Source organism: Pezoporus wallicus, unplaced genomic scaffold (genome assembly GCF_028554395.1).
Source record: "Pezoporus wallicus isolate ANWC-B61680 ecotype Strahan unplaced genomic scaffold, APGP_CSIRO_Pwel_v1 contig_7985, whole genome shotgun sequence".
Lineage (NCBI taxonomy): Eukaryota > Metazoa > Chordata > Aves > Psittaciformes > Psittacidae > Pezoporus > Pezoporus wallicus.
In genome coordinates, this window is record NW_026636538.1 from 1,004,457 (window position 1) to 1,026,169 (window position 21,713).

Here is a 21,713-nt window from a genome sequence, read left to right on the forward strand (position 1 = left end):
ATACTTACAGTCAATGCAACCAGCAAAGTGACTGTCCCTTGCTTCTAGCAGGCTCATATGCTTATTTATATAAGAACAGAATTGCTCTAACAGAAAACTGCATAGTTTATTTTTCTGCATAGAATAATAAATCCCTTTTCTTTTCAGGGTTACTTGATAAGCTGCGTGTGGAACTGTTACCGATACATTAATGGCAGAAACAACTCAGATGTGCTGGTGTACATTACCACCAACGACACTGCGGTAAGGAAGTTAGATCACAAACATTTGTCTAATATTATATGTTTAATAGCTTTATTTTACATTAAATTCTGACTCCTTAGTTAACCATATTAATTCTTTTAAGAGTCATAGAATCATAGAATCATCCTCATCTGTTGTTTATGTTTAGACTTGAGATTCAACAGACTGGTGTACTGTGGTTACAAATCACATCTACTGCTATAATACTGCTTTTATTTTATGCATATAATCTGTTAAAGAATCAGTGTTAAGCGTAAACTACAGTTTACCTTGTGGCCACAGGAATGGCCCCCAGTTCTGAGCTCTTCAGCTGTGTGATGGTCTGGACACTGGGGGGGAGACTGATTAGGACCCATGGATGCCATAGTATATATGTGCTGTGAAATGTGGATTTCACTGTAGAAACTGTCATTTAGGACACTCAACATGTGATGTAGTGCTTTACACACTCACAGAGAGGAGCTAAAAGGCAACAAAAGTTCAGGGATTCATCTCCCAGCACATGATAGGCTTTGTATAGTAAGGAAGCAGAATAAGAAAGGGGATCAACATGAAAGGAATGAATAAGCAGGTTTTAACCTCAAAGAATGGAAGGTTCATTTTATAGAAAGTTAGTTATGACATGGGTACATGCAGAGCTTGACTGCTAAGCAAGGTCTTGCTTGTTGAAGAAGGCACTGAAGAACACAAGAAGAAAGAGTCCCTGGAGAGAGCTGGTTCTGTTTGCAGCAGTATCTCCGTGGAGCTGCTCGGTTCCACCCAAGCTACACACTAGAGCTGTGCCAAATCGGTCCCTGGGGTGACTCCACTGGCTTATGTAATGAGGGTCTTTACATCATTTATGTAACAGAATGAGAGCAGCATGAACTCGGTCCTTTGGATCATCTGGGTAAAATTTGAGGATTGCCTTCCTCAGGTTTTCCTAATCATGGGTGGTCTCCACACACTGAGGTATTAAACCTCAAATTTAAAACCACTGGAATGAGTATTCCTTTGCAGCTGCAAAAAAAAAAAGCCACTTAGAAAACCATTACAACTTTTGCATGAAAGCTGTAACTCTTGCGTAGTTATTTGTCTTCAATACCTGGAGCTTTAAGAAAAGCGTAAAAGGTTTTACAGAATATGACAAGAGTTGGCAACCAAGACATTTAAGTATAAAAATACAGGTTTATTGAAAGCTAAGAAGTATTTACTACTTTCTTTACTGGGATTTACTTTGAGTAAAACCAGGAGGTTTATGTGAAATGATTTTGATAGCTCTTTTGTTCAGCTTGCGGGTAGCTGTAACTCATCTTCAAACATTGCTAACTCTACAACCCACAGAACTGGCAGGCTCGGTGGTGGGATGGTGTCAGCTGGATTATTTTGCAAACTAAATTTACTAAGGCTTTTTAAAAGCTACATTAAAACCACTTGCTGCTTTGGCAAAGGAAAATACTTTGGTTTTCAGAGATGCCTGGTTAACAAAACCTCTCTTGGCACTTTTGTAGTTAGCAATCACCGAAGTGCTCTCAGCTGCCTCCTCATCTTTAAAGTACTTGTGTTTCTGTGCGAATGGAAGCCATTTTATCTCATTTACAGATGACATATTTTTGCAGTGATAGTTTAAATTAATTTTGCTTATCTTGATCTTACAAGACAGCTACAGAAGAGGCAGGTTTTGAGAAATGTTGTGCATTCCTAGCTAGTGGCCTGACCATTTGGCTCTTCTTTCCTTAATATTCACGCTGCCTTAATTTGAATATGGTCTTGCGTTCAGATATGATGCATCTGTGGTTCATTCTTTCTACATCAGTTAAATGAGATGAGATTAGGTTAAATCCTTATTCTCCACTGTGGATCCAAAGATTGTTGTTCCCTTCATTTGCCCCTTCAAATTAGACTCAGATACTTTTTTTCTATGTCTACATTGAGAGACATCAGCAAGAACTCCTGTTCAGATGACTGTAAAAAAGTAAGCTCAACACAATGGATAAAAATGGTTTCAAAAATGAAGTGTGGAACAATAGGGCCTTGAAAGTTGAGTGCTGAGGATCTTTGAGAGTTTAGGACTCTTGAAGAAACCTCATGAAATTTTGAACTGCTGTGATAGATCACTGCTGTCTGTTGAATTGTATAATATTCCTCCAACACTCAAGTGTACTTTTGTATTAAAACAATGTTTTCTTATTTTTATTGATGCTGGGAAACTTCTTTCGCTAGGGCTCCTTCACACAGACATGCCTCTGAATTCTAGACTACCAGGTTCTTAAAACATGTGGGTCAGTCTCTGCTCTCTGTTTTGAAAGAAATGTCTCATTTTTAGACTCAAAACTGCTACATGAATTCCAACAGAGCTACAGCTCATTTCTGCAGGGCATATTCTCATCTTCAGGGATGGTTTTTTGATACATACTTATCATCATAATTGCTGAAAGAATACCAGTCTGTACAAATGGAGGTGAAAATCTAAGTTTAATTATGGGACTGGGCATAAGAGCTACACTTAGACTAACAAGTTTTAAATATGCCCCAACACTTCCAAAACCTAGAGATCAGATCCCACCTAATATCCCTTGTACTGCGTAGTAATTGACGTATCACATCTACACTTTACACACAATTTTTTTAAGTTATTAGGTTTTCAAGTGCTAGACACTGTATTACAATGAAAAAAGAATTTAGAATAAAGTTTAGATATAGGCTACAGTATGGGTTAGTTTACTGCCAAACTTAAAAGATCTGGTTTATATATTTGCATGATTAGAAATTCAGAATCTTTCTCCAGTTACATTAATATTTTCAATGGAGCTAAGAAATTTATTACTCAAATGCTTTATTATTGTGTCTTCTAATTTTTTGTGGGAGAGCTATCTTTGAAAAATAACTTAAAACTAAAATGTATATCTTAGTTCTATTATAATTTGCATTCAGAGGAAAAAAAGAAATCTCTACCTTCAATAACACATCATCAACTAATTCATCCTTGAATTCAAAATTCTATATACCTGGAAGATTTGTACTGAAAATGGAAAAAGAATGGGTAAGCCCCTCTCCTCTACTAATTCTAATTACACACAATTTAATAGCCATAAACAATTACATTCATGTTATGGCTATTTGATGGTTGTTGTGTGCCATTTTTTTGAAGGGAGACATGTCTGTTGTAAAAGAAGACATGTCACCAGCAATAGCTATTTTTATCTCTGGTCTTTTAACACCTTGGCAAAATCAGATTCTTGGATCTTCCATTGCCAGATAAATACAAATTTACTTATACCTTCATAAGGATTATTATTTTCCCTCTTATAACTTTTGAACTAGAAGTTACCTGTTTTACCTGCTCAGAAACCTTGACAAGTATATCTTCAATTTAAATGGAAATAGGACATTAATGACTGAGCTTTTCTCAAGAAGAACAGTCAAATCCTTACTAGCTGGGATGCTGTGGCATGAGAGACAGGAAGGATCCACAGTTACTTGCTGGCTGCAGGAGCTGTGAACCCTTCTGAGATGTTTAAATTACAGGTCTCTTTCTTAGGAAAGTAAGAAACTTCTTTAATATAGAGTGCTAGGATTTGGTTCAAGAGAGTTAGAAGTTGTGATTGTATATAATTGGTTCTCCAGTCCAGGAAGCTGTTCTGAAAATTGTAACTGGATTATCTTTTGTTTTACTGTATTTCTTAATTTACCACTGGGAAGGTGGGTAAGCACATTTACACATCACATTGGATGTAATTTGATTAGGAGAATGGACAAGTCCTTAAGCACAGCCATGCAGGCCTGCTTTTTTGTTCCTTGGCTCTCTGCATTCAGGAAGTCTTTGGTTGATCTCACAATTAGTTTCCCCCATTCCTATCTAAAGCAAATCCATCGTGACTCTGTAAATTCATGTTGGGAGCATCTCAACAGCAGTATTCATCTGTCATCTTCTTGTCTGGTGGCGTGGTGGAAATCTACTGATACGTTCTTCCAAGAGCTGAGCTTTTGTGTTTTCTGTCCTCATAAAGCACTGCTCTTTGCCAGCACTGGTCGTTGGCACTCTGCTGCATCTGTCGTACCTTCTCTCATGCTCCTCATGAGATGCTCTGTATAGACCCCTCTCTGTTACCAGACACCAATTCAGTAATACTTTATTTTTAACAATATTCAGCTGTCTCTGCCTTCCTACTGACTATCCAATTGTAATACCACTAAAAGCCATGGGAACAACTCAAGTGTGGACTGAACTAGGGAGGAAATTCCCAGCACTGAAAGTTAGTTCCCCCCAGTCAAACTGGTTCTTAGAAATAATGCTCATAGATCTGAATTGTAACTAACCTGATAGATATGGTTATCGGCTGCCAGGTAATCTGATTTTTTTTTCACTCAGTGGTTTAAGCCATCCCTTTTGCAAGTGTGCCATCTGGAAGAAAAGGGCATCCTCCCCACTGCAGGCTCTGAATGGGATATTCCTGCTGCCCCTCTTAGGTGAGAGGTCCTCCTCCTGTGGTCCTTGATCAAAATTCAACTTCACATGAATGTACCTGTCTTTGCCCAAAAAACAGACTGTGTTTGTGGAAGGGGGGACCAGGAGGTACTACTGGGCACGGGAATGGACCCCAGCTGGTGGGAAGACATGACCCCCTAGTGCTCCTGGGGCTGATAATGCTAGTACCTGGGTATCCAGCTGTGTACCTTAGTCACAGCAGAGCCTCTTAGAGATATGGTAAAATCTACCCCCTCTAAGTGTTCTTCCAGTATTGCTCTCCCCTCATTTTCTGGAGATATCTGTAGGAGATTTTGGCATGGCAGAAAGGTAACTCCCCTGCAGTGAACTGTAGTAACCTGAAGATTATTTTTTTCCACTTTCCCCAATCTGGGATTGCTTTTTCCTACCAACTGCTCAAGCACACCATGGATGAAGATTAGTTTTCTGCACTAATTTAAACTGTGACAGCAATACCATGGAAATGTTCGTCTAATTTGGTAAAAAATGACAGCTTCTGAGCTCAGAAGATAACCCAAAGTCAGCCACTTTGTTCTCTGGAGCAGGAACAGCTCCTTTGTGTTCCTGGACAGCCAGGGGATTTCATTCTGTTTATTTTTAACTCTCACTGAAGCCAATCAATGGAAGTTTTATCTTCGGTCATGCTGCCAGTGGGGATAAAGCATAAAGCCGTAAATCTCTCTTCAAAGTGGGATTTAGATCCTTACGTACTTTATCAAATCACTTCAGTAGATTCTACCTGACATAGATTTAGTTGCAACAGTTAATAAGTTACTTGGATTTTCAATGCAGATGTATTCCTTCTGTGGACATGAGATCAGCTAAGTAGCCTGTAATTAATCTGTCAACACTTTTGTTTGCTCTCCCTTTCTCAAAGCAATAGGAAACCTATTTGAGAAGTGCAGGGTTAGGTCTTTCATTCCTGTTGGATGATTCCTCTGAGCAGAGGAAAAATATTCTTCGATAAGGTTGGAAAAAACGTTCTTTGTGTTATTATGTGTGGAAGACAATTTGTTTGGCTACTGGAGAAAAACCCTTAGACTCATGCCAATTAAACAGACTGAAGCAGGAGATGGCGCCCAGAGACAGACAAACCATGCACAAAATGATAGGCCCTTTGGGAACTATGATTTCCAGCCAGTTTTGGGATGGTACATGTTAAGAGTAGAAGACAACTTGGAGAACGATACTGCTTTAAAGATAACTTTCCATAATGTGGCATAAAAGTCCTACAGACTTGGCAGTGTTCACCAGGTAGCTGGTGGTGTGCAACAGTTTGTACGCACAGCATTGTTACTGAGCACTAGATCAGAGACATCTTTCTCCAGTGAGTAGTAACCATGAGCATACTTTAAAGTGAGCAAACACCACAAATGAATACCCCTGGTGTGACTCGCTCTCTGAGCCCTTCTCAGGGCCTCCAGTTGAGTCCAGGCAGAGGAGGTCTGACCTTCCTTAGTGGAAACTGCCTGGATAGACCTGCAAGAGGGAAAGCAGGTAAAACAGGAGGCAGAGAAGAGGAAGAAGAAGCAGGAGCAGAACTGCCCAGAGCTGGAGGTAAAGGAGGTGGTTAGTTAGTAACCACATGCAGTAGTCTACATGAGACCTGGGAGTGTGGTTTAAATGCTGGATCTGTTTTTCTGCAGAATTGTGCTTGTAACATTCCCATAGCAATGTCTTTAGCCCAAGAATCTTCAGAGGACTCAGGCTTCTTGTGGATGCCAGCTTTCATGTCTTGCTTGTATGTGTGTGCACTTCCTCCTCTTCTGTTTGTTTTGCATAAAAGTATCATGACAGTCTGCATCTGCCAACAAAGAGCTATTCAGCTTCTCCAGCGTTTCATGTTTTACCTCTAGTAAGTGCCATCCTGTGTCAGTTGTTCTTCAGTCTTAGCAAAGAGAAGGCCTTTTCTTTTTTCTTTTTTCTTTTTTCTTTTCTTTTCTTTTCTTTTCTTTTCTTTTCTTTTCTTTTCTTTTCTTTTCTTTTCTTTTCTTTTCTTTTCTTTTCTTTTCTTTTCTTTTCTTTCCTTTTCTTTTCTTTCCTTTTCTTTTCTTTTCTTTTCTTTTCTTTTCTTTCCTTTTTCATTTTCCTTTTCTTTTCTTTTCTTTTCTTTTCTTTTCTTTTCTTTTCTTTTCTTTTCTTTTCTTTTCTTTTCTTTTCTTTTCTTTTTTTCTTTTCTTTTCTTTTCTTTTCTTTTCTTTTCTTTTCTTTTCTTTTCTTTTCTTTTCTTTTCTTTTCTTTTCTTTTCTTTTCCTTTTCTTTTCTTTTTCTCTTTTCTTTTCTTTTCTCTTTTCTTTTCTTTTCTTTTCTTTTCTTTTTTCTTTTTTCTTTTCTTTTTCTTTCCCTTTCCTTTCCCTTCCCTTCCCTTCCCTTCCCTTCCCTTCCCTTCCCTTCCCTTCCCTTCCCTTCCCTTCTCTTTTTTTAACTTTCCCCACTTTATCATCTATACTCTGCTCTTTCTTCCACTCCTTCCTGGTTTGTGAAACGATTTTGTCCTAAAATCAAGCATTTCCTGTGGTCTGAATCACTTCATACTGCCTGTTTGATCTTTTGCTTAGCGCTATTTGCTATCTTGTTATGTCTTACCTATTACAAGGTAGCTGCTGTCAGGAGCCAGCTGTGCTGTTTGGAACAGTGACAATTTGGAGCAAATGCCCTCTTAAATTTAAAAATAAGATTTCCAAAACATTTTCATTTGTCACTACAGTCGTTAAATTTACTTACAAGTTAAATTAAAAGATCAAAATATACATTTTAATCTATTTTCCCCAGTAAATTTTTATCTTGAACACAGAAACTGTATTTATGTTTGCAGCTCAAATACTGGGATTATTCTAATACATAAAATTCCTAAGAGATTTGCAATAGGAATAGACAAATCTGTTCTCAGTATTCGTAATTAGATTAAAAGGAAGACATGAAATGGGGATGTGTAATTTAAATCTTCCAAATCTCTTTGGATTCACTAATTGGGAGTGTTGCAATGTGGGATGAAACAGAATGTTTATAAATTTGCAGTGTTTCTTTACAGACCCTTTTTTCCTAGCAGGGTTGATTCATTACCATCTGACAGCTGCTGTTTTGTGGGCTTCAGAAAACGAGTCAAAGTCTTCAGTATAATTCAAAGGATATGCATCAGTGCTGCAAAAGCCGATGACAACTTAAATCCCTGTTGCCAAGGATGTATGGGTGTTAAGCTGAGCCATGTGTGAATTTTTCAGGTCAGGTTCAAATTGTAGTTCCACTGTGCAATGAAGGATGAGGGAAGCCTGAATTCACCCAGGCAGGTATTGCTCAAACAGGGAAACACAGCAGGGTGCAAGAGGCAAAGTCTCTGCAGCAGTTAGCCATGTTGTGGCTTTCTACTATATAGTTGGCCCACACTAGAAGCCCTGCCCTCCTGCAGAGCTGCTCTTCCCAAAGGCAGTCCTGCTTTCAGCTCCAGCACAAGCTCATCTGGTGTCTTTGCATCAAATCCCCTCACACAGTGCAAGCCTAGCCTTTGCCAAGCAGAGGAGGAACTCCTCACACATCCCAGTCCCTCCAGCCATGAGCATCACTGCTGAAACTTACCCAACACCACAAACTAGGCAGATGCAGAAAGAACGTCAGTCATCAGCTGGATGGAGGGAGCTGTTGCAGCTGGTGGTTCAGTAGGTGGCATTGTCCTCTTGGATATGGTGTGAAAGCGATGCTCAGCTCCAGGGAGGAGCACCCTGCTGCGGTTGTTTTGCTAAAGATGAGACAATAATGGGGAGATCTGGCTTCCTGTGGTTGTTAATGGTTTCTGGGGACTTCTGAACCATTCTTTCAGTCTAATTTCAGTTCACTTTAATGGCTCCCAGAGCAACTGTGCTCTTCCCAGCTCTTCAGGACTTTTTATGGACCGTTGGCTGCGGTCTGCCCCATACTGCAGAGCACTTTTTGGTTTTGGTCCTCTGTCTTAAGAGCAGTGAGGAAAGTAAGGTCTGAGTTGCCTAAATACATTGTACAAAAAAACCTGTGCCATTTTATACGGCAGTATTATGCCTTACTTTTTAATAGTGATACCAAAAGAATGTGTTTGCTTGTTTAAAAATAAAAATTAGTTGAAAAATTTATATGGAAGACAGTAGAGATTGATCATCTTAAAATCCCAGATCTTACTGCTCCCAAATGTTACAGTGAGACTTCAAAATCTGTCATCAAACTTTACAACTGGCCCATCTCTCTGGTGTAGTGCCCAAAGACTGACATTGGGTCACCCAATGTCCTTAGCCATGTAGATAGGGAAAAACAATGCTTTTGGTGATATGAAGATAAGACAGAAGGATTTTCAGTAATATCTGTAATGCAAGCATGGCTGTGATAGCCACACTTTAGGGGAGATAACCATTCCTATTAAACCATTTGGCTGCTGTATGTGAGCTGTTCCTAGGAGCTTGTATTGTTTATTCTTGTGTGGGATACACAATGTAATTGTAAGAGGAGATAAGGTTAGAAAAAGATGCAGGTTAGTAATTAAAAAGTCTGTTGGAAGATTAGTGCTCTGACACAGTCTCTGCACTCAGGATAACACATCACATCTTTGTTACACAAAGGATACTTCAGGTTTTCAGTATAAATGACCTGCAGGCAAACACCCCCTGCATGTGCTCATCCAGAAAACTCTCATTTTGAAAAAAAAAAAGTAAGGAAAAATTGAAAAATAAGTATGTTCTGTCCATACAAAATCATGATGTGCAACTAGACATGCAGCAGTAGAGGGCTGGCCAAGACACAGGAAAGACTTCTGCGGCCTGAGGTGGATTATCCCTCCATACCTTTGAAGGGAGAAAGTAATTACACCATTATTCTGGATGACTTTTATGAGGTTGCACATGATGGAAAAGTACAATAGCTTCCCGAATCCAATTTTCTTCCCAGGCAAGAGTAATCACAATCTGTCCCTAAATATTGCTGTGTCCTACTAATATATGCATTTATTCCTGTATCTGGAGTGCTGAAAAGATTGTGATGCTTTCTTACAGAAATCCATAAACTCCTGTAAAGTTTCTTAAATAGCGTTTTGGAAAGCTGGTGGCTTGGAAGCTTGGCAGCTTGGTCAAAGGAAAATAAAACATACCAACTCTAACTTTGCACAGATGGTTTTGCAGCCTACTTTGCTGAATGGGGTGATAAATTATCTCAGAGTTATTCTGCTTCCAGTTACTCCATCTGTAATCATTCTAGTGTGGTTTCAAAAGGAAATGCATGCATATAAACATGAAAATACTTCCTGTCCACATTGAGGCAAAGGTTTCTTGGGATTTATTTGACAGACAACATATCATGAAACCCTTAAATTGTAACTAACTAGGACATTTTGGACAAACTTTTCAAGCAAAAGCATATGTGCTTAAAGCAAAGTAAAACATTTCTCATTTCACATGAAAGATAATTTGGCTCAGATATGAAGCTTTGGCCCTATACCCAGGGCTTTTTCATCTGGGGACAGGGAAAGGAGAAAAAGAAAGATGGGAAAGGTATTTTGTAAACATTTCTCTCTGATTTTCTCAGAAACGGTTGCTTTGACTGAACTCATTTGACCAGAGCAGCCATTTACATTGTAAACAGCCACCCCTGAAGCATATATTTATAAGCACTTATTTATAAGAATTGCTTCTAAAGGGCACTTGAGTTCATCTGGAAGAACACCTAATTGCTGCCCTCTTGAGCAATGAAGGAAGCTTCATCCAAATGGAGGTCATCTCTCTTCCCAGCACCCTCCTGACTGTGATACTTCTTCACATGCCTGGTCTTGGAGCTCTCTCTTCAGCCCGGACCCAAAACTGTTTCTTTGTATGAAGAAATTAACTGTGAACTACACTACAGGGGAGCAAGGACCTTTAGCAGGATGAAAGAGGGACAGAATAAAAGAGAACATGATAGAGGTCTTTAAAGTAATGAGTGGCAGAGGAAGTAAAGGAGGAACAACTGCTCACCATCCTAGCAAAAGAACCAGGGTAGATTCAATGAAATAGCTAGTGGCAAGTTTCATAGCACACCAAAGAAGGCATTTTTTTATGTAACACCTAGATTAGCTGTGAAACTGCTTACCACAGGACACTGCAGGTGCTGAAATTCAACATGGATTCAAATGCAGGCTAGGAAAATCAGTGGAAGAAAAATTCCTGTAAGACATGACCACTGATTCAGCAAGTCCCTGACATTCAAATTGCTACCAGTTTGAAGAATATTCTGGGCATGTCGTGACTATATATGTTTGTACTGCTCCTCCTTAATTTCTTTCGTTGTTCTGGTTTACACTTCTCTTTTTCATCATCCTTCACTAATTGCTGTGGTCTGGATGGACCTTTCACCTGATCCAGTAGGGCTGTCCCTGCATGCAAGTGGTTTAGCTGCAGTGTAATGAAAGCTAATCCCTACTTCTTTCTTCAGTGCTTATCTTGTATGCAACATTTGAGTGCTTCTCACCACAGAATAATAATACTAGCAGTAGTAGTAGTAATAATAACAATACTACTACTACTAATAGTTTCTTCATTACTAGGAAAAGCTCTTTCTTCTCCTGAGGCCTGTCAGTCTTCTCATACAGTCAGTTTAAAGTGTGTCTTCATGTTAAGGGCTTAAAGAGAAAACTGAATTCTAATGGATTTAGTTTTAATACTTCCTGACTGTTTCAGTCAATCTCTCCCATTGAGTGTACATGATCTACTGTTCTTCAGGGCCAAATATTACTACTTTTCTGAAGTTATCTCAGAGATGACCAGATCAGGTGACCCAAAGGTGCAGTTTGCACCTCCATTTCATGAACTGAATTTTTAAAGTATTAGATATTAAAGGTAGTGGAAGACCTTGGGTGAGTCACTTCTGAGTCATCTGAAAAGCCTTTGGGCTTAAAAACTCTTGGGCACACATTATAGAAAAAGCACATTTCTCCAGAAGCTCTCGATAAACGCGATTTTTTCCCACCCTACATACAGAAATGTTAGAGACTTTAGAAGAATGTGCCTCAAGAAAACCAGTATATATAGTAACTGCCAGAAAACTTGGTACAGGAAATAGAACATGGAATACATTGATAAGCTTATTTCTTTTCACATAAAATACAAAATTCATTATGTAGTCAGTGAGTCCAGTGCTCTTTATTATGCATAGTACTGAAGGAAAGAGCTGCCACCTGGTGCCTTGGGTCTCCAGCACAGAGCTGTGCTGAGATCTGGATTTCTGAACGTTTTAATCAAAAAACACACCTTAACTTTACATTTTCCTCCGTAATCTCAGAGTTCTCACAAGAAAACCACGTTGTCAAACGTGACAGGGAAATGTTGCAAAGACAGGATTACTCTCAGCCTTTCCTGCATACAGAGTGAAGCAATCAGCCAGCAATAGCTGTTTATGCACACAGAAATCTTCTGTTTTCCCCAGATGATCTCCATAATATTTGCGTAGTCAAGAACCCAACAGAACAGGAGGGCTGTTGGGACTGTTTTGAACTGGACAGGTGGTCACATCAGCAGCCTTCCCTCCAGAGCTGTCTGTAGACTCACTGCTAGCTTCACCGCAGCTGAGCTGGGTTAGATTGCAGTTAATGGCTCCTCAAAGCACTGCAGCTGTGGAAGGAAATTCCACTCCTCTTGGCTGTGTGGGTGACATGAGAGCAAGGAAATAAACATAAAATTAGTAAATGTGATTGTGCACCATTAAATGCTCTCCAAAATGATATTGGATTGGTATAAGTTGGGTGGTCTCATGGAATCATTGAGGTGAAATGAATCCAGAGTAGAGGACTGGTGCAACTAGGCATGTGCTGTTTAAAACCTCATCTTTCAGTTGTGTTGTTTCTGAACCTGGTGCATCAGCGATGTGCTGCACCAAGGAGAAAATTCTTCCTATTTAGGAGAAGAAAGGCATGTGGCGACTACTTCAGCCTGCAGCTGTGTCAGCATTCGTCCCATCACCAGGCCAGGGGCTGCATGTGGGACAGAGGCTCCTGGATGAGGAAATAGCTGTGGTTCAGCACTTTTACCTGTGAAACAGTCCAGTGCTGGCTTTAGTATGCTGTCACCATCTGCTTACCACTATTCACTCTGTGGTTACTCTCTCTCCCATTTTCAGTAAACAGAGTGTAAGGCCTGAACCCACTAACACTTTGTCTGTGAGCTATGTGAAAGAAAAGGCTCCTTTGGCCCTCTCTCCTTTTCCTCCCCATGTATTCGCATGGGTGTCCCATAAAGATTCCTGGTAGGGGGTTGGGTGTCTGAAATGTAAAGATCACTTCTGCAGAGGAATGATGTGTAAGGCATGCATAGCTGTGATGAAGAGGTTGGGGTAAACATTTCCAGGCATAGGCTGAAACTTCCGCAAATATATTTTTAGTTCATGCGTATTTCCATGATTTAGTCCCTGTCTCATACAGTCATATGAAAGTTTCATCCAAGAGAGCTTTAAATCTGTTTTAAGGTTTCCCAATACCTTTTAAGATGTTTCAAATAATATGCCCGATTCACAAATGGGAGATCTTCCTAAACACAAAGTCAAGCACTTTGACAAAACTCAAAAGGTCAGCGACAGGACCAGGATTAAGTTGCAGTGGTGATGACCCTAATTCCTCTCAATTACTCATGGTTACCTGTCCCTGTCTATATACTGTGTATTGATGCAGCGTGAAGTCCTTCAGCGTAAAGGACTAGAGTTTTATTGAAAAGCTAAAGTTTGAGAAAGCAACCCGAACACTCACTACAACCATCTACACCTTCCATAGACAGCTTGAATCTGTAGCTTTTTTGGGATTATCAAATGCATTTCTGTTCTAGAAGGTGTTAGAGGAAAGTATGTTAGAGCTGTCCCTAGCAGCGTTTATTTCTAACAAGACATCAGCAAGCTGTTTTGCCATGGAGACATATAGCTGCCAGACAAAATGCTGTTCAAACTCAAAGCTGCTATGTGACAACTGTACCGTTCTACACGGTGAAGAATACAAATGGCTTGGAAAGAAGTGATCCAAAGTTTTCTGGAGACACAGGAAGATTTGTATTGAGTTCAGTGAGTTTTGGATGAGACTATCAAGAATGTAGAAATAATCAATGAATCAAATATTGAAATTTACTCATACAGGACTAAGCACATTTTCTTTACAAATGTCCTAGATACCAAACAGATCTAAGAGTTTGAGTTCAAACAGCAATAATGGCAGCAATATGAGGAAACTTGTACATAAGCTGAAGAAAGAAAATTTTCCACTGGAAGTTCAGGTAAATGTGGAAATCAGCTGCAAAGGTACAGAGTCACTATTAAAAGTCAATTCCTCTCCAGAAAAAAAAAACTTTTGGGCCAAGATTAATTTCAGGCTGTTTGAATATACAACTATTTGCCTGTTTTTCTTCTTAGGCATATTTCTAAGCAATGTTTTAAAAAATTGCTCTCCAAAGCTAGATTAACCAGGATGTAGAAAATAAATGACAAATGCTTATATTATCTGAATATGTTATAGCTTTTGGCAAACCTGTATGGTAATTATTTCTTCCAGAAAAGGTCATCATGTATCATGTGGTTTATAATAGAGAGATATTTATGTAATACAATTATTCAAACCACTTGGATGACAACAGCTAAGTCAGGACCAGGATTCCTCGTGGGTCAGTTCTGGATTATTTCTGTGTATTATACAACAAGACTGCTTATCACAAAATGCCTAAATGGTGTTGGGAGCAAAGCCCAGCACCCGGGGCTCCCTGTCCCACTTAAGCACCTAACCTGTCCATCGGGCTACATAGTCACATTTTCTCCTATTTTCTTTCTTTCCTCGTGGATTCTTGCACACTTGGCTTCACTGTGACAACGGGAAGGTGGAAAATGGTTCTTCCAACCTGACTGAAAACCTTGTGTCTGGAGCATTCATATGGCAAGAGCTGTGGGTTGAACCCTCTTGGTTTGGGAGCCCCTACAGCTCTGATCTCAAGAGTCTCTGTGCAATGCTTATCACCAGACAACTAGTCATGTCAGCTCCTCCATTGGCTGCATAGTAAGGAATGATGTTAAAATGCTACATGGTTCTTAAATACAACTATAGGGGTTTTGAAAGAAGTCAGGAGCTTCTGTCCTTTGGATTTTAGGCATCTTACAGTACTGACCCCTGCAACCATCTAAACTCGTTTGCTGGTCTACTGATAAAAAGCCAGAATGTCTTTTCACAGGGATCACTGAGTTCCAAAAATGGGGGTCCTTCATACCTACGTTTTGTAGTAACTTGCCAGTGACAATCTCAAACACACTGTAAACATTAGTCCCAGAGCATCCAGGGGAACTAACATACAGTTTTCCCAATTCACAACAAACAAGCAAATGTAGTGCCTAGGAAGCAATGCATCAGTTGCCCTAGTGGATGTTGTACCCTGTGGATACCATGGACGTAAAATATGCATATTTTTGTTCTTCATGAATTATTTTAGACTGCATCCATTCTAATTAGGTTCTTATATAAGACTGAGTAGTGAGTTTATGTTTATTTTTCCAGTTTCTGAATTCACCCTTTGGCTCAGTGACTGGCTTCCATTTTATGTGTCTGGAGAGTAACATACTGCCTGAATAACTATGCTGGTTCCTGTCCCAGGCATTTACCTGCTTCCATTAAACCATGCTGAGATTTAAAATTAACACAAGAGAAGGGAAAACCACTCTGATCTAGATTTTCATACCAGATACTTTGGTATAAATTCAATGATTAAAATTCTAATGAAATTCTCTTTTCCTTAAGATTTTTGTAAACTGTTAACCTTTTCAACAGTGAACAGTTAAAAGCCGAGATAATTCAGGTTTTATTGTATTTTTCCCTTTTGCCAAAATTAACTTAGAAAAGTTGATTTAATTGAGAAAAGATGGAAAAATTGTTAAGGGAAAGTAATGTAAAAAATAGTTAAAAGGTAGTCTTACAGAGGCAGAGTTGCAATATTTGTAGTTCTAGAGTGGTTGCAGAGTTATCAAGCTGTTGTGAAAGCTGAAGGATGATAATTTAGACTTATGTTGACAAATGATTAAATAACAATAATAAAACCACACTGGCTGAAAGCTGAACAGTTATATTAGTTTAAAAGACTTTTACTATACTAATGACATGAGATACTTGGGGTTCCAACCATGTATTCCACAAACCCTGAGGGCTTTCTTCCGTGTTTTGTCCAACATCTTCATTCACCTTACCCTTTGTTTAATATCCTGGTGATATTTCTTTGTCTAACTCAGACACTGTTAGGCAAAGGTAGTAATTTTGAATTCTGCTCATTCTACACTTATTTTGTTATCACTGTTGTGTTCATGCCAGGGTATGCAAGATCAGGAGACTGAAGTATTTAAACACAAAAATGTGTGGGGAGTAAACCTGTAAAGTCATCACTGATAGAACTGTTCAGACAAATAACCTTTGCCAGCAATACAGTGACCCTAAACCTTACAGACATTTGCAAATATTTCCACTGCAGATATTTTCTTGTGATGAGGCATTGTCCCAGGGTTCCTGGGGACATGGACCCATGTAAGAGCTTTGGGTCCATAGAGCAAATCAGAGTGCCCACCTCAGAGGAGGTAAAAGACTCGCCAGAAGGCTGTTCTACTAATAAACAGATTTTGTTTCATACTGGAGTGAAGGGAACGAAGACACTTACTCATCTCAGTAAACCCTCTAGTAGACCTACTGTGAATGACAGCAACCTCAATGCTGAAGTAATAACACTGATGTAACTACAGTAGTCTTAGCACACATTGACCTAAAAGATGATCGGAGCGCAGGAAGAGGTATTGTCCTTTATTAATCAGCTCATAGACCTGGAAGATGGACAACTTTTTGGATTGCATCTGTTGTTATTTCTTATCACACCTGATGGACTCTGAACCTGAAAGAAATGGACCACAGTTTGGGGTTTAGGATTACAAGAGTTCAGTAAGACAGCTAAATCTTCACAAAGTGAACTCGATTCATTTTCAGAGTCATCTGTAGAACAGATTTAATTACAAATTATATTGCTTCATAATCAAGTAATGAACATTTCAGTACATTTGAGAAACTAGTGCTTTTTTAGTAGCACAAGGATTTTACTAGAAACCCTATTATTAAACTAACGATCAGTGCTAGGAAGAGGCTCTCAATTGTAGTGTTTTTCAGTTTACATGGTCTAGCGGTTTGATTCGCCAAAGTTACATTGCAAAATATGTTTATTATTTTTTATCACAATGTTTATTTGAAGTTCCCTGTGTTGTCCTAATTTCACTAGATTAGTCAGCTGTGAACTGTTTGCACCCTTTAAAGTTGATATAATCTATTAAATGCATTTTTAAATATTTGTATTTATTAAATACAAGGGTTTTTTTATTATATTTTTTTATTATATTTTTTATTATACAGTGTGCATAGTGTTTTGTATTTACAAACTCAAACATATGGTATTAATAAAGAGTGATGGCCTGACAATTTTCTTTTCTAAATAATGAAACTTTTTTGATTAAGGGCTGAAGATGCCAGGGTAACCATTCTGTAATCTAACAAACTTGCACAGATGTACTTGAACACATGCTCATCAACACGTCTGTAAACTCACATAAGCATAATTGTGAACTATCCTACAAAACCATGGAACTATCCTACAAAACCATGATCCAAAGTCTATTTAAATCTATAGAAAGATTCCCACTGATTTTGTTATGTTGTGGATGAGGTCCAAAATGGATGATTACAGATGCTTCTTTGCAGGCAGGTTTATCAACTTCATTAGGAACAGGTGACATCCTCTCATGGTGAAGCTTCCATTGACTTTATTGAGATCAGGATTTTCCCTATGCATGTTTAGACAATCAGCTTTATGTACTTTTCAATGACCAAGAAGCAATAATGATAAATCTGGAAATTCCATCATGAATAATTGATCTTCAGCTGCATAAAATATCTCTGCCAATGCATTACAACTGATATTCTTACAAAATACTGAGATATTTTAGGGAACATACACACTCGTTCTTCATTCAGGCATCTATTTTATCCTCAGTCCCTGCTGGGATTCACAGACCAAGTGCTCCTTTGCCTTTTCACATGCAAGCTAATTAATGTTAGTGCTGGTGCCATCAAAAATTGCACAATAGCTAGCTTTCTTGCCTAAAGAAGTAGAAGTCTTGGTTCCAATCTCTTCTCTGCCCAGTGTGGCCTGAACTTGCATCTCCCATGCCCTAGGAAGCTGCCTGGACTCCTATGAATGGGGATGATATATGATTAAAGCTGCCCTAATTTCTATCAGATGTTTAAGTATTCACTGAAGTGCTTTTGGGAATGTAGGTCTTCCTTCTTATGGCTGAGTGCCCCAGAAGCACAAAACTGGAGATTTATTTAGACATTGTGTAATTTGTTCTCCATTTTCTTTTTTTATTCCCCCCCCCAAGAAATTATTAGCTATTCCAGGGAGAGCTCAGGAAGAGAAGTTTTCAGGACTTTTCTCACTCTGGCTTAGCAGTTCAAGCACTCCTCCAGAAGACATAATTTAAGCACTCTTGACAGAGGAGAGCTGCAGAATAAGCAGCTACTGTCACTACCAGGCTGAACAAATTCAGGTACCATCAATGAATGATCTTTGGCTGAATCAAGCTGTCACTGGAGTCAGTAAGAAATGAGGAGAAATCACATTTTCCTTCATAATGAAAACAGTCACACAAATTGAAAAGGAGGAACTTCAGACTAACAGTGTTTCATTTTCTAACTGTCTGCTCCTGCTTACTAATTTACTCTTTTTTGACTATTTTTTTAGGCCAAGGCCGTAAGGGTTTTCTTTTCGGTAAATTTTATCAGATAGCTTCTTTTTAAAAAATATAACCTTTTTTTTCTTTCCTGCAGGTCCTGTTGCCACCTTATGATGATCCTGTGAATGGAGCTGCTAAAGATCCACCACCACCTTATGTGTCAGCATAAGTGACAGAGTGCTGTGTACCTAGGGAGGATAGCTTTACTTTTCAGACATTGGAGCAATAGTTTGACAATTCCACTTCCAGGATACAACCTCTATGGGTTATACATTGCTGGTTCGCTGACATATTGAAAACTAAACTGTATCATTAAAATTCTGTAGATAGTTTTAATAATTTGCTGCAGTAGTGTTTCAGAAACTAGTGAACTACTTTCAGAACAATTCTTGGTAGTGCTACGGTTAGGGTAGTCACTGAATAGCTTTTTCCACCACGTCTGATACGCAGTGATTGATCGAGAACATAGAACTTTGCATTCCCAATCACGTTGAGAGTGTAACTTACTTTTTTTTTTTTTAATTTGTGAACCTTCCAAAGCATTACAAATGTGTTTCTCAGATGCCCACTTTCACCTTCAGAATACAGACCAAGTCCAAAACAGTGACATTCCACTTCGTTCCTGTTCTGCAGGGATTTATTAAGTTGTTATACTATAAAGGATGATGATTGCAAGAAGAAGAATGATTCTTATGCACTATCCATACACTTATCAACCTGGCTAATGGGAAACAAATTTAATTGGGAAGAATAAGTATGGGAAATAAGAGTAGACAAAGCACTCTGGTGTGTAACAAGCCAGAACTTGTGGTCTACATGGACTCACCTTGTCCCAGCCTACAACCGTTTTAACACTTAAAAAAAAAAAAATAGTTCTTACCAACTTTTTGTAATTTTCTTTTCCTGCCTGTACACCTTTTTCCTTCCCACGAACCTCACAAATAGTATTGTGAGGTCACAAAATCCCTACTTTTAAAGTCCCATGGTTAGGTGACAAAGCTGCAACTTTCACACTCAATATGCAAATGTTTTTCCATTGGAATGTGCCTGTAAATATCACAATGTTCTGCTGAGTGTGAACTCAATTATGCAGATTCTAAGATATATGTTCCCAACCTATGGGAAATTTATGCATGTAACTTCCTCAAGTATCAACAGAAATGTTTTGCATGTTTCTCATATACATCAGTGTGGAGATTTTAGATTCCTTTTATGACTGAACTGGTTGTGCTGGGAATCTTTCCCATGGGACTCATCCATCCATGAATGCTTGCTTGAGGTATTTATTTATTCCCCAGAGAAGTGCCTCCTGCACATGTAACTTTTTGTTGCTGATGAAGGTTCTACTTTTAATTGAAAAGGAACAAGGAAGGGAATATAATGTGTGTCTCTACCTCTCTTGGTTTCCCTCTGTGTTGTCTCCTCTGCTTTTGGGGTGATTGAACAGGTTGAAGCTAGACTGATGCCACTGCACACCACCCCAGATAAAGGGCAGTGCAGAGCTGAGCCGCAGTGCAGAGGGGCACCAGAAGAAACCTTGCTGCTGTGTCTCCTGTGGCTGGGCTGGCATGTGAGTTCACACCCTCCCTAAGGAGGACACGCGTTCTCGCCCTCAGTGCACTGACTCCATTGTGCAGAATGAACAAGAGTGCAACTTTTCCTGGCTTTTCCTGGAAAAAGAGCTTTCCAGGGGAACACAGGAACAACTCTACATGGAGATTGCAACTGTGACCTGTCCTTGCAGAGGCCAGGGAAGGAAGGGCCAGACTCTGCCTGCCTCTTCCACACCCCTGGGAAAGGCAGATCCCCATCTGCTTGTTGGAATTTTACTTTGGGGTTCATCTACTTTGAGAACAAACTAAGCAATGCTTTTGACTGAACCAATCCTGAAGTCCATCCATTGATCTCTGTCACAGTCCTATTGCTTCCTTCAAAATAACTCCATGTATTATTATCTCATTACAGTTATCTTCAGGAATGAATCTGAATTTGGGGGTTGGGCTGGCTGGCTGGGCTTCTGAGCTTCATTTTCTTTCATTCTTGACAGATTTGTGAAGGATTTTAAACAGTCATCTGCTTGAGAAAAGCCAGTTGTAAATACATTGCATCTGTGTACACAAACTTCTCTACAATAAAAGGGTGTTTCCTCAAAACTATGGAAATCACTTTACTGGTCTTCCAAGCACAAACAGATGCAAATTCTTGCCCAATCAATCTGACATGGCCAGATTTTCTTTGTAAATGACCTAAACAACAGTTTTTCTGTCTACTCACCAATCCATTCACCAGCTTTCCCTCCATTCTGTATAAATGGAGAACAGACCATTAGGTTCTATAATTTACTGTACAATAAAACCAAGAGATAATTCAAGCTTTTAGCTCACTGTCCAGAATTGCAGGCAGTTTTCCAGGTTTGATGAAGTGTGTAATGCAGAACAGGGCTATACTGAACTGCACAGAAAGCTGGGGCTTCTTTTTCTCCACATCATTATAGGGATAATGTTGTGCTAATTCACATGAAATTTATGTAGGCTTTAGCTTGTCTTACTAAAGAATCAAGACTTCTTCAATACATACCATACGTGCGTAAGTGCGACTATATGTGTCCTGCCAGTACTCCTAATACCTTTTGGATTTTGTCCATTTTGAGTTAAAGAGGGCGGGAAGGTTATGGTACCAAACCATGACCTTCCTGCATGTACTGTAGATAGACAGCTGAGGCAGCTGGTGACAGGTAGGAGGGAGCTCATAAAGTAATGTAAGTTCAGCTGTACAGATGACCCATGTGAGAGATGAGTTCCTCCTCTTCCAAAGAAAAACTAGGTTCCCTGTGTTGCATGAAGAGACATGAAATCCAGCTGAAGGGTTTTTATCCTCAGTTGTTGAATTAATTTTCCATGTCTAATGCTCGGAAATCCACACCACAGCTTTTTCTGTAATTCATTTTTAATAGTCATCTGTGGCACAGAAATCCATTAAAAACTTGGCTTCTTAAGTTTCCTTGCTTTGGGAACTGCTTGCTCCTAAGAGTGCTTTTTTCAATATTCCTTGCATTTTTTCCTGTCTCCCAGATACTAGGAACATGTGCTTATCAAATTCTCTCCTGCTTTCCTTATCTTCAACTCTGATACAGAAATAATTTATTTCATTTATAATTTCTAGTAACTTACTTAAGAGTGGAAAAAAAAATATTTTCAAGGTCTGTTGACATGGAACATCATAAATATGGGGGAAAAAACAGCAA

General features: G+C 39.1%; 1 protein-coding gene across 1 annotated transcript in view; it reads left to right on the plus strand.

Moving 5' to 3' along the window:
- The window catches only part of LAPTM4B (lysosomal protein transmembrane 4 beta), a 62,477-nt gene extending 41,008 nt beyond the window's left edge, over positions 1 to 21,469 (plus strand). Inside the window, exons 6-7 of the mRNA XM_057400516.1 lie at positions 148 to 243; positions 18,564 to 21,469. Of these exons, the coding sequence (XP_057256499.1) occupies positions 148 to 243; positions 18,564 to 18,638 (171 nt within the window). The 3' untranslated portion in view covers positions 18,639 to 21,469. The remainder of the gene's footprint in view (positions 1 to 147; positions 244 to 18,563) is intronic.
- The last annotated feature ends 244 nt before the right edge of the window (positions 21,470 to 21,713 follow it).